This window comes from Vipera ursinii (genome assembly GCF_947247035.1).
Source record: "Vipera ursinii genome assembly, chromosome: 9".
Classification (NCBI taxonomy): Eukaryota; Metazoa; Chordata; class Lepidosauria; order Squamata; family Viperidae; genus Vipera; species Vipera ursinii.
In genome coordinates, this window is record NC_139523.1 from 17,481,914 (window position 1) to 17,495,832 (window position 13,919).

Here is a 13,919-nt window from a genome sequence, read left to right on the forward strand (position 1 = left end):
GTAGTCCATCCATGGCCAAAAAAAAAAAGTGGGTGTGGATGCAGTGATATATCGCGGACAAATAAATACGTCAATGCTTATCACCAGATCTCAATCTTCCTGAATTGTTACGAGACCAATAGAAATAGTGGAATAAACTGGCTTCTGACATTCATTCGAGGAAAATGTCAGCTAGAGCTGTTTTAGGTGTTTCATGAAAATCTTTTAGGGAACTGAACTCTCGATGGTGGGGATCTTCTTAGTCAGAAGCTCTTCCAGCATGGACAGGCAGAGTAAAGATCTCAGCATCCATTCAAATGCATCATCCATTTGAGCGATTCTTAGAAAAGCTATCCCTTGACTTGGCGTTGAACAGAGCCTTTTCGCTGCTGGATGAAAAGTCAGCAAGTCAGGCCTCTGGGCTTTGTAGTATTGAGGTGTGGCTGAATCTCCAAACTGGTTTTGATTCTCTTTTGCTGAGAAAGCCTTCCGAAAGTGAGCCAGGAAGGAGAGAAAGATGACGAGGGATCCATGAGAGAGAGAGAGAGAGAGAGAGAGAGAGTGGCCATATTGTCACATTGTAAGCGGGGAGGGAGAATTGCCAGAGCTGGCAGCTTGAGAGGGCCTGAGTTGGGGGGTTGGACAATAGACCCTTTGTATCAAGGGCTCATTCAATTGCCATCAGTTCCGCCAGCCCTCCTGTCTGCTTGACATACCTCTCCCACTAAATGTCTCTGCCACTACTTCTGACCCACACATGCCCCTCGCCTGGGCAACTCCCCCCCCCCGCCCCGGATCCTTGCTTTCTACCCATAAATTGGAAATGTTCCACCAAGCTTCAGAGAAAGGACTCTGGGCTTTGCAGAATATTCTGGAGGAACTCCAGATCCCACTGCCACTTTGCAAATAATATTTTAATAGTGAAAAGCTCCTATAAAGATGCTGTTTATACGACTCAGAATACATGCATACAGGGACCAGAGCTTCCATCATTAATTTTTAATTTTTTAAAAATTTTTAATTCCATTTATATCCCGCCCTTCTCCGAAGACTCAGGGCGGCTTACAAGCTTAGCAGTAAATGGGGCTCATTAAGGGAGCCTTGCTTGACATTGTGGTCGTTAAGTGAATCACCATGGCTCTTAAGCGAATCACTAAGCACATCCGGCTTCTCTCCCATTGACTCTGCTTGTTTGGACGGCCCCTGGGAAGGTTGAGAAAATGATGTCCCGTATGATTTGGGTCTCTGCCAAATAAATTTTGATCACATGATCCTGGGGATGCCACAACAGTCGTAAGCACGAGGATTGGTCATAAATCAGTGCTGTCATAACACCAAAACTTGTTAAATGATTGTAAGTTGAGGACTATTTTGTAACCAATACAGTGTAAATTTGAAGTTGTCCTGGTGGAACCCATTAGTGGAACCCATTAGTGCAAAACAACGCCTATTTTATGAAAGTATCGGTTATCACCTATATCGCCTCTACGGGACGGTGCTGGGCTCGGATAGGGACCACCCAGTTCACAATTATTCCATCTATCTTGTCACGCGTAGACAAGCTTGCTCAATAACGTCCAGACAAAAACTTGCATGACCTAGAAGCTGGACTTTTCTGTGGCTGGCAGAATAACAGAATTGGAAGGGACCTCGGAGGTCCTCTAGTCCATCATGCTATCCCCAACAGATATCATCGTCCTTGGCCTCTTCACTCCAGGCATTCAAGAAGGGGAAGCTTTTATTTTTAAACAGGTCTGGATTTCTTCGATGTCTCAGTTGGTGGGGATCAGGCAATTGCCTGATTATTGATGATGGTGTCTGGCTGTTTTAGGGGTGGGTTGGGAGATGTGTCCTAAGGAATTGTTTTTATGTTGGTATGTACACCACCTGGAGTCTGACCGGAGCAGGAGAACATTTGCAGGAATAAATAAGAACAAAAATAAAATGTCCCTGCTGGGGACTACCATAGTACTTAATAGTTGGCAACACTGCAGTTGTGTTGTGAGATATCTGCTCTGTAAATTACCCACAGTGGCATCATTCTGGGGCAATGTGGGAAATTAGAGAATCACCCCACTGACCCAGTTTTCTGACATGTAGACAGCCTTAAAACCTTCAAAATAAGGAGCCTTGGTGGAGCGGTGGGCTAATGCCTCCTTAAGTAACACCAGCTGCCTGCAATTAGTGCAGGTTCGAGTCCCACCAGGCTCAAGGTTGACTCAGCCTTCCATCCTTCCCAGGTAGGTAAAATGAGGAGCCAGATTGTTGGGGGCAATTAAGCTGACTTTGTAATAATGCCGCTTGGGGTGTGTGTGAAAGCCCTAACAAGCAGGCATATACATAGAATGAAGGCTACTGCTAAGCTTGTAAGCCGCCCTGAGTCTTCGGAGAAGGGCGGAATATAAATGGGATTAAAATAAATAAATAAAATAAAATAAAATAAAAAAGGAGTTGGTGCACCATTATCCTTGATGCTACCATGTTTTCCCGAAAAATAAAATCGGATCTTACATTAATTTTTGCTCCAAAAGACCCGTCTTATTTTTGGGGAAATACAGTACTAAATGCGTCCGTCTAGCTGACAATCTTAACTGGGGCTTATTTTTGGGGTGGGGCTTATTTTCCGGGAACCACGGTAGAGCAATTACCCTCAACTCGACGTAGAACGGAACTGTAATGATCCAAATTCTTGGCCGAAGAGTCCCAACCTATCTAGAGGATGCTAGTCTATTGTTGATTAATGGCTCACTCTATAAGTTTGGCCCTATAGCGATGTCTTCCATAAGTACAGGTAGTCCTCGACTTACGGCCACAATTGAGCCCAAAATTCCTGTTGCTAAGCGGGGCACTTGTTAAGTGAAATTTGCCCCATTTTACGACCTTGCTTGCCACAGTTGTTAAGTGAATCACCACAGCTGTTAAATTTGTAACATGGTTGTTAAGTCAATCTGGCTTCCCCATTGATTTTGCTCGTCAGAAGGTCGCAAAAAGTGATCACATGGTCTCAGGACCCTGCAACCGTCATAAGTGTGAGTTGCCAAGTGTCTGGATTTTGATCGCGTGACCATGGGGATGCTTCAGCGGTTGTAAGTGTGCAAAACGGTCGTAACTCACTTTTTCCAGTGCTGTTGTAACTTGGAACAGTCACTAAATGAAGTAAGTTGAGCACCACCAGTATATTTAAAATTGAGAGGAGTGATAAAGATGCCCAAAGACATTCCTCATAGTTACATAAACTGACCAACCCAGGGGTGGGAAGAAGTTAGGACTGTTCCCCCTTGCCCCCAGGCTGCTTTCTACTCTTATGGAAGATCAATTGGATCCCCTCCAAGTCCTTTCCCACCTGGTTTGGTGGGAAAAGCCAACATGGCTTTTTTGCTAGGGCACTGATATGTACCAAGCCTGGTCAGAGGGACACACCTTTGCTATTTATGAGTCCTTTGTACTGACAGGCTTTGCAGACCCCTGCAGTATATGTTGCCATAGCTTCCTGGCATCAGTTCAGACCTGAAATTAGGTCATTCCCAGAAGCCAACAGATGTTAATTTTGTGCATTTGTCCCCGTAAAGCTGGCTACTCCTTCTCCTCCTTCCCCTCTGCCCTGAATTACATGGCCTATGAAAATCCTCTAAGCGCTTATGTCCAGCCCTGTTGTCCAGCTGTTAGACAAAGTGTGGTTTCCATCAAAATATTAACAATATATTAGTTTATGCCTCCAAAATGGAGTGAAGCAGATATCTTCAGTATATCCTGGCACTCTTCTAGATGTGTTGATACTGCAACTCTAGATGTGTCGGCCAACACGATATTGGAATTGTGGAAGGGAATATAATCTAGTTGCTCTTACTATTGTATGGAGTTCCGTTCATGACAGAATGCAATTCCTGATCATCTACTGGACATGTAGTCCCGATATTGCAAGATTCTGCAAAAAATTCTGCTTTGGCAGTAGAGCTAGGTTCCCAATCTGAACTCCTGCCAAGACAGCAAACCCAAATTTCTGGAGTGGTACCCAAACTCTGGAATCATCTGTGCCATGCACAAGGTGGCAACTGTGCCATAACACATGACCTATCTTTAAAAATGACAGCCATTTATTTACTGGCCATTCAAAGTTACAAGACACTGAGAAGGTGACCTACATTGGGTCCTCACATTTACAATGATTACAGCATCTCGATAGTTACATGATCAAAATGCCAGTGATTGGAGCTGCCCTGTATTTACAATAGCTGCAGTGTTTGGGGGGGGGTGACTCCAAAAAGCAAGATCAGTGGCAGAAGCCAGATTCAATTAACAACTATGTGATTTGCTTAACATCTATGGTAAAAAAGGTCATAAAATAACTTAACAACTGCCTAGCTTAGCATTGGAGATCCTGGTCTTGATTTTGGCCATAAGTCAAGGACTATTGGTAAATGCAACTGGGTTTTGTCCTAACAATACCCTTTTCTTTGTCCTGGCCCTGCCTATTTTTTTTTTGAAGCTCTAAACGGCATTTCTCAATCTTGTCTACTTTAAGATGTTGACAACTGCCAGAATTCCCTAGCCAGCTTTGGAAGTTGAAGTCCGTACATCTTAAAAGTTGGCAAAGTTAAAATAACGGATTGCCCTGGGATAAACCATGGCTTGAGAACAACAGTCTTCCCTTAGGTCAAATGCTGTCATTAGCCCAGCTTGTGTTACTGGGCTGGGCTTTTGGCCATCAAACAAGTTCGGAGGCTTGTATCGGTATGTCTAATCAAGTCTCTGGATCTTGAAAAAGAGGAGCCATGAGGTGAGACCCAACCTTTCAAAATCCTTTCACTCCCCGTGAAATATGTTCAGCAATCATCCAATCTTTTGGGTTTCTGCCAATCGATCGAGTGGCCATTAAGCATATAATAAGTGCAGTTTTTGAAGTCTTCGCTATCTCCCTCCCCCTCCTCTTGGGAAAATTCAATCTTTCTGTTTCCTGCAACAATTTTACTTGGCAATAATCAATGGGTATCTTAAAGCATCTCACTAGACGTGTTTAAAAATCAATCCAAATGTTTACCGCCACAGGAAATTAAGGGGGCAGACAATTACTTTGTGACAGAGAATGAGGCTTGGAAAACACACACGCACGCACGCACACACACATCTGAAATAAAAGGCTTTATTTTGTCCAGCAGAAACATCTGCTGCATATAGTGCAAATGCACTCAGAATGGCTCCACATTTCCAGAGCGGAGACAGGGGCTCTATGTTTTCACCCCAAAACTCAACAGTTCATTAGCTTGGGCATCAGCTCCTCTCTGCTGTTAATGCTGCACTTCCCATGCCAGCTGCTGCGATGAAACAAGAGCTGAGTATACACACCCAGCTCTACGACCCAAGTCCTCCCCAAAAGGCCACAGTGTTTGAGAAGGGCATGACAGCAAAATGTTGGGGTTAAGTGGGAGAATGTCCAACCAGCTAGCTATCCTTTTGCCTGCACCCTAAGATGACCAGTACAAGGAGGACCAGTTCATCCGTTTCTATAGTCATTGCAAATTGTATTCTCAGATTAACGTGTTTTTATGGGGACAAATTCTATAACACTCCCTCTCCAAAACACTTATATACCAACAGTAACAAGCATCTGTAGCTCAGGTGAAGAATGAGGGTGTAGGATTGTTCTCTGAGTTTTGGGTTGGTTTCGTTACCAGGCTAGGCAAAATCTTCAGTGGAATTTCAGGGGTGTCCATGTTCTTCTGTTTATAAGGGCTTCAGATGTGGGTGTGTCTTGTGATGGGATAGGTGTCACAAGACCCATCACAGGACCCTCACCTGACACACCCACACCTGAAGTCCTTATAAACAGAAGAACATGGACACTGACATCCACTAAACACCGCTGAAGATGTTACCTAGCTTGGTAAGGAAACGTAATGAACCTTCACCCTCACTTATAGACCAACATGGAAAGAATGATAGATACTTTTATTTTTTTAGCCAATGATTACAGGTAGCCCTCAACTTAAAACCATTCATTTAACAACCATTCAAAGTTACAGTAGCACTGAAAGCTAAACCCAATCCTCGCACTTACAACTGTTGTAGCATCCCTGGCATGGATTTACGATGGTTGTAATATTCTGGGGGTCATGTGATCACCATTTTCAACCTTTGCAGCTGGTTTCCAACCAGCAAAGTCAATGGGCAAAGCTGGATTTTACTTAATGACTGTATGATTCACTTAACAACCATAAGCAATAAAGGTCATACAATCAGATGAGATTCACTCAGCAACGGCCTGGCTCAGCGACCGAAATTCTGGTCCTAATTCTGGTTTTAAATCGAGGACCACCTTATTCCAATTCATGTTTGGAAGTCAGAACACTATCAGCTAATACGCAGTTGGGTGATTTCTAGTTTATTTGTAGGAAACAAATGGTTGCTCTAGCACAGGGATCTTCAAACCTGGCCCTTTTATGACTTGTGGACTTCAACTCCTCAGCCAGGAATTCTGGGAGATGAAGTCCACAAATCCACAAGTCATAAAAAGGGCCAGGTTTGAAGACCCCTGCTCTAGCAGGTTGTGTGAACTAGGTGACTTGTTTCAGGCATAATGTGATTTGTTTGGGTATAGCATGTTATATGAATACAGTACAATGTTGGTCCAGATTTAGAGTTAAGCATGTTCTAAAGTCTACCTCTACTGCCAAATTCTGGATGACCACTAGAAAGTCATAATTCTGTTTGTTTGTTTTTTTGCTGCCATTTAATGGCTATTTGGATTTTTCGATCCTAGCTTTGATAGGAACCCAACCACTCACTCTCTGCTTCTCTTATTTCACAAATCTGCCAATAATAGAGGGAGACAAATCTGTGGGCTCCAGTTTGGATAGCTATTATCTTGACGTTCCCTAACCAGAGCTAGTTTCAAAGAAAGGCTTGGAAATGGCAAAAACAGAGACTGCAATAGGGAACAAGGTTATCTCAGAGGACACCCTTAATTCAAGAAGTTGCTTTCAGTGCAAGAATTGAAAGTCAGTGTCATGTAATGGCCGGAGCATCAAGGTAATTTCCACACTACAGATTTAGAGCATCTTTTCAGGTTTCCCTGGTATTACTCTGCCAAAGTAGCAGTAATGTGGACCGCTTCTATAATCGCTTCACCAATGGTTGGGTGATGCAGTGAAGATGCTCTAAATCCGTACTACAGAAGTGACCTAGGACTGGGGGACAACGGGGAAATGTTAATTTAGCCTTGGGAGCGTTGAACCAGCCACCATTTTTCTGCCTAATGAGACTCATCAGATTGTGGTGACCATCATCTAGGTGGAGGAAAGATCAGACTCCAAATTTAGAGATAAACCAATCCACTTTTGAACCCCTACTCTTTCTTTCTAGCTCACTTTCATCTCTACTGCCTAAATTAGGAGGGGGGGCACGCTCTCTGTTGTGACAGTTGTTAAACAGCTGGGAGCAAAAATCCCCTGATGATCTGTTCTGCAACTCACATGGAGGTCTAACAATAGAGCTTGGTCTACCTTCTGGCCATCCCTGGTGAACACAATTGTGAACTCCCCGGAGAAAGGCAGGGACATAAAATGTAATTAATAAGTACTCTGGTTTCAGGAAAAACAGGAGGTGGATAAGATGAAGCTAATTTGTTCTGATCCAGCAGGGACTTTTCTGAGGTTTCTCCATTGATTGCTAACTTGATTCATTGGAAACAACTCTTATAATAGGATTCCATTACTTCTGGCAGGGTATCTTAAAGGACGATCTATGGAACCCTCTCACGAAATCTTCCCCAGATATTTGGAGATCACAATTCCCAGAACATCCCCCTAACATTGTTGACGGGTATTCGGGGAAGAGGTTGCCCCAAGCCATCTCCTTAGTGAAGTCAAAGGGACCCAGGGACCTTCCAGGAAGCCTCCCTCAACATCCCTCCGCAATGGCTGTGCCAGCTTGGGAGGCTGGCAATTGATGCAGTGCCACATCCGGAAAAGCATGAATTTCCCATTCTCAAAGCCGAGGCTGGCCAAGCTGGTTGAATAGCTTCTCACTGCCATTCGATAATTTGTTATTTGGTTCAGATGAAATGATGTGCATGTTTGTGTGTATGTGCGCGCCCCGCGCTCGTGGAAATGACGCGCCCATCATCCCAACGTCAGCTTCCAGAGAAGTGTTCAAAAGATCACCTTGAGTTACTGCAACGCTTATTGCTTCTTTTTAGTTCATCGGTGGACCGATGATCATTTTTGTCAGCTTCCAACAGAAGGAGCCTTTGCGGACGCCCCTTTCCTTTCTCCATCATCCCTGGAGTTGCTGGCCAGCTCTCTCCTCCCCTCCCCCCCCCAGCCTGTGTCAGCGATAGGCAACGGGGAAGAGTCATTTGCATCGCTTAATACAGGCAAGGCAGGGCATTAGTATTCAGATAAATGCACTCCTTGCAACTTTGCCAACTTGAGATCACTGCAAATTTGAGTGGATTTCCACCGAGACAACAGAAGGCGCATCCCTTAGGCCAGCTTTTGCTCCTGCCAAATTTCAGTCACACAGCCTCTCAATGAGATGGCTGCATTTAAAATTATTTTTATATATATGTATGCAGAGAGAGAAAGAGAGAGAGAGAGAGAGAAAATAATCCTTTTCTATCATTTGCAGAGCCCGTTGGATTTTACCGGGAAAAGTGGCAATGGTGGTGGGGAGGTTGTTTTGCTTTGCTTTATCTATCTATCATGGTCTACACTGAGCAAACTGAAGCAAAGGGGGAGGTCAGCCTAGACGATTGTGGGGGGGGGAGAAATGGCAATGGTTTGAGAACAAAACACTCAGTGTATCTATTTTTGCATTTATACTGCATGAACAAATTAGTGGGGGGGGAATCCTAGGCGTAAGCCCAGGGGTATCCATGGGGAGAAGGAAAAATGCCAAGACCCAACCGTACGACCGAAGGACCTTTTTTTTTTTTAATGTGAACCGTAACACACGTTAACAAGGGATAAAGCTTTGATCACATGGCTGTGAGGCTGCCGTTTGGCTTTTTCCTGGGCCCCTTTCCTGCGACACCCCTGGACAAGGTCTTTGCTCAGTGGGGAATTGAGAAGAGCTTGAAGACACTGGGTGGGCTGGGGGGGTATGGATATGGGGAAAATAAAACCGAACAGGGGATAAAAAATAAAAATAAAACAGGCACCCACGTGCCTTCTTCTAGGTTGCCAAAAGAGCAGGGCGTGAAATAAAAGCTTCGCATTCCACGCTGCAGATTTCATTCGGTCAGGTGAAGATCTAGCCGATGCAATTATACAACAGGCAAAGCTTGATTAGGGCTTATCTTGATCCATTTGGTGGTTGGCGGTGGCTTATGTACTGTGGCAGCCCAAAGCCACTGGTTTCTTCAGCGTTTACCTTATTGTGGGTAAATCCAAATAATCGACTTGAGCAGCCACTAGCATTTTCAGAACGTCTTGCAAGGAACTCCACAGCTGCATAAGAGTGGATGGGTGAGTATTGCTCCACTCAGAGGAAATGTATCCTCTATTATAGGCCTCCCTCGAAAGGCAGGGAAATGTCTGACCTACGTCAGGGGTAGGCAACCTTGGCTCTTTTATGACTCGTGGACTTCAACTCCCAGAATTCCTGAGTCAGCTATGCTGGCTCAGGAATTCTGGGAGTTGAAGTCCACGAGTCATAAAAGAGCCAAGGTTGCCTACCACTGTCCATGTCATTATTCTATATCTTGGCACTGTGAAAGATGATACTCTGACTACAATTCTGACCGACTCCGTTTCAGAGGCTGAACCAACCCTAAGCCTGCAGTTCTGCAGATCGACCTTCCCTAACCCGATTTCTCCAATCCCTGATACGCCAAGACTAGAATTGTGAGAATTCCCAAGTTTTGGAATTGCAATCCCAGGATTTCTGGAGGGCAGCTGGGGACACGCCCCACCACCTTATTGAAACCTATTCAGACCTCTGAGCAAACAAGCATAAAGAACATTGGGACAAGATAGGGGAAATATAGCTTACCATCTGGCTAAATTAAAACCATTCCACTAAATTACAGATCACTTTAATTAAGGCTTTTTTCAGACAAAACTGGCTGAGTCTACCTATAATGCATGAACTGTGATTCGGTTCACAACACATTCGAAGGCAAGACCAAGCAAATGGTCTTATTACTGATTGTTGAGGCAGATCCCTCTATATACGTGGAGATAAGAAGATCATTGTAGATCCACCAAGGCCAACCAAGAATAACCTATTAGAACTAGATCATAGCCTTCCTTTGACCAATCCCTGCTTTAGAATATTTTCAGAACCTTTGCCAAACAGAAAAATTCAGAAAACCAAGTACTGTATACCAGTGCCATGTTCACACCATAGGATAACCCAGATAAATGAAAAACTGGGGTGCTGTATTTGCACAATGCCCCAAACTTAGGTTTGTTTGCTTGTTGGTGTTGATTAGTGTGATATACAAACGCAGCCTGTTTAGAGTGATGAAGATCGTTCAAGTTATTGTGCAAATTCAGAAAATGGATTAATCCAGTAATTAGATTTAATGTGTTATGTGAACACAGTGCGTTCCTTAGGGAACTAGCTGCTGTGTGTCATGCTGGCAGGAAGTCTGAAGAACACCGCTAGATAAAAGTAGATCTTACGGCACAGATCCAATTGGCAGGTGATCCCAGCTACCCAAACAGTAGACCACTTCCTTCATTAGCGGCCTTTTCAGTCTCCTGCCAAACCTGAAATTAATTCTGGAAAATGAGTAAGGGAAACACATCAACAGCAAGTGTTTAACAACCAAATGAGGTGCCGTACCTATGCAGGCTTTCGGATGACACAGAGGTCTTCACGGGTCCAAAAAGCACACATCTAACTGTGTAATAATTCACTTTGTAATTGCAGCTCAGAGCAAAATCAGATGAGGTGAAATCCTTTGGAAATTAACCTCCCCCCCATCTTGTTCCCCCCTCCCCACTGGTGCCCTGTTAGGCTCCCATACTCTGAATGCTGCCTCTAGCTGCTGCTCAAGAGATAGTATCATTAAAGAATCGTCCCCTTTGCTGCCTTTTCCACCTCCCTCCCCTCGTTCCAGCAAGGCGGTGCAGGCACCCCAGGATAAGAGCACCACAGCCACTCAGCAACCATTAGTGTTACTGCAAAGGAACTTGTAGCCATAGGGCACCCAGAGCAAGCCAGGCGTGTAAGTGTGAACTCTGTCCTTCTCTCCCCACACATCCTGACCCCCTTAACTCTTTCCCTGGGGGCCATCTTTCTACACTCCCATCGCTGTCACTAAGGCATCTGACAGCAGAGTTACCGGGACACCCAGCCTAGCCATCAGCTTTTTTTCCTCTTTTTTTCTTTTCTCCCCCCCCCCCCCCCCCGCTGCTGCTGTTTTCTCTGTCCCGCTTAAAAGGGCTGCTGTGCCTTTAAGAGTTGCAGTCCGCATGACAGGGATAAGTTTAGCAGGTGCACCTTTGGTGGTGGCTGCACTGCGACTGGACAAGCCCCTTTTGGAGATCTTTCTTAGAGAAGGCATCCCACCCACCCACCCACCAGCTCCTCCCTGTGCTCCTCTGCCAGGCTGACCCTGCCCAGGGGCAGCTTTGGCATGCTGCGGGCAATGGGAGAAGGCAGCATTGTCTGCATAGGAGAAAGAAGGCAGCTCTCTGACCCCCCCACCCACTCACCAGGCCCCTCGGCTGCAGTTCAGAGTCACTATTGTTCTCTCTAACCCAGTTGCAATTCTTCCCATCAAGGGGAGAGGCAGAGGTTTGCCACAGAGCTTCCCCAAAATGAGCACATTGTGGATCAGTAGCCAAAAAAAGGGCCGAACCTATTTGCATTCTCCTCTACAGCCAGGAGAGGAGAGCGACTCAGGCAGGATCCGCTCTTACGTTGCACAGGGATCCAGCCCATCTATGGGAATCATCCCAAGTCGAGGTGGACAAATTATACTGGAATTGGCAAACAGAGGGAGGCCAGCTGCCCCCCCTCCTTCCCCCATGGCTCTGGTTTGGATCAGCTGAAGAATATAAATGTATGGCATCTGGGCATGTGCAGAGTGCATGTCACCCAGGGATGGATGGTGCAATGGCAAACAAAGGGCTAATTTTCCAAGGGTCAAAAGGGGAGGCTGACCGAATTGCTAAGAACATTGCCCCCTCCCCCCCCACCCACTGACACCCAGGGATTCCCAGCCTGAAGGCAACAGTGAGGGAGGTTGGGGGGGGGGTCTGTATCCCAACACATCTGGAGGGCACCAGGTTGAAGAAGACTGATCTACACCTTTATGTCCTGGATCTGAAAGGTGGGGGGGTGGGGGGATAAGGCCTTTCAAGTGCTGGGGGGAGGGAGAGAAAGAGTTATGGGACACGTACCCCAATGTCAAAAATGTTCCCTCAAAAGAAAGGGGAAGATTTCACCGGCTCTCTGAGCGGCGCCCCCCCCCTCCCGCCCCATCTCCAGATTTCTAAGGGAAAGGCCGTGGCAAGCGACTAAAACGGCCCTCGGAATGACAACGCGGTGGGAACCCACAGATGGGGTGGGGGCTGGCGAAAGGGCGCGCCGGAGCTGCGACTGCCTCCGAGGTAGCGTCTCAAGGTTAACCGCGAGGGGGAGTCCGTCCGAAGAAGGCCACGAGATCAACCCCGACCCACGCACGCCCCCCCCTCCACCCCAACACTTTTCACGGCGACCTGAGTGGGACCCCCGCCTCTCCTCTCCTCTCCCCTGCAGATCTTGCAGGAAGCTAATTCTCTTTCCCCCCCCCCCCCCACACTCCCAAGCCCCTCTTCTGCGGAGATGAAACTCCACCTATGGAATGGGGGTGGGGGAGGAGAAGAAGGGAGAAGATCCCCCCCCTTCTTTCCTCTCCGGGGCGCGGGAGAAAAAAGCTCCTCTTTCTTGCGGTGGCTTGCGCGGAAGCCCATTTGCCCACCGCGTTCCCTCTCTCTCTCCCTCCTTCCCCGCTCGCGAGGGAGGGGCCGCCGTACCTCGAGCGAGTTTTCCTCAAGGTCATACGTACAGTACATGCATGCATGCTCAAGGCTCGCAGGCGTAATTTGGATGAAACACCCCCCCCCCGCGCCTCATCACCCTGCTACCCAATCCCCACCCCTCAATCGGTCCAGCCTTCCCTCCGCCTCACAGGAGCTCCTGCCTCCCCGCTGCCTCCTTTGCTCTAACCACTGAGCCGCACGTTCTCCATCAGCCTTAGGCAGCATTTTCCTTCAAGGGGGCTCTCGCGCCCCCTCCCTCGCAGCGGATCCTCCCCTACGAATCTCCCTCCCTCCCTCCCACCCCCCTTTAAAGTCCTTGCAACCTAGCCGATTAAGAAAAAAAAAAAACTATTCCTTTCCTAGAAGAACTTGCACCGGGCTAGGTACTTGCAGGTAATCAACCAGGGGACGAGTTGCCGCGGAAGGAGGGGAGGGGAGGGGAGGGGGGGTTTCTCCAACCCACTGAAGGGGGTCCCCACCCACTCTTCCCGGCTGCCTCCCCATCGAGAGCAAGTTCGCCGAAAGCCACAAGAATCCAGCAACAGCCCGTGCAAAGTACCTGTGTGCGCACAGCAGCTCAGGGCAACGGTCCAAGACAGCCAAACCGCCGGCTTCATGATGGGAAGGGAGAGCGCGAGGGCGCCGGTCGGAGTCGGAGAGGGCGTGCAGCTCGGGCGGGCGGGCGGGCTGGGACGGGGCTCGCTGCGGGAGCCTCCGCTTCCCCGGCCGCCTCGCCCTTCTCCTCCTGGCTTGGCCTCGAATTCCTCTGCCCGGCGGAGTGTGTGTGTCTGTCTCTGTGTGTGTGTGTGCGTGCGTGTGTGCGTGTCTCGGGGGCGAAATTCCAGCACTCCTTTCCGCCCACGCGGGGAAGAGACCCCGCTTCTTCTCTTGACCTTGATTGCCGTCGCGGGCTGGTTGGTGGGAAGCAAAAGTGAAGCGCAGCGACGGAGGCAAGCCGAAGACCAG

The 13,919-nt window shown here is 47.3% G+C and overlaps 1 protein-coding gene across 1 annotated transcript in view; it reads right to left on the reverse strand.

The window, feature by feature from the left end:
• KIRREL2 (kirre like nephrin family adhesion molecule 2) overlaps positions 1–13,570 on the reverse strand; it is a gene marked incomplete at both ends in the record, with an annotated part of 45,929 nt that extends 32,359 nt beyond the window's left edge. Inside the window, one exon of the mRNA XM_083370033.1 lies at positions 13,513–13,570. Coding sequence (XP_083226159.1) covers positions 13,513–13,570 — 58 coding nt within the window. The remainder of the gene's footprint in view (positions 1–13,512) is intronic.
• Between the last annotated feature and the right edge of the window lie 349 nt (positions 13,571–13,919).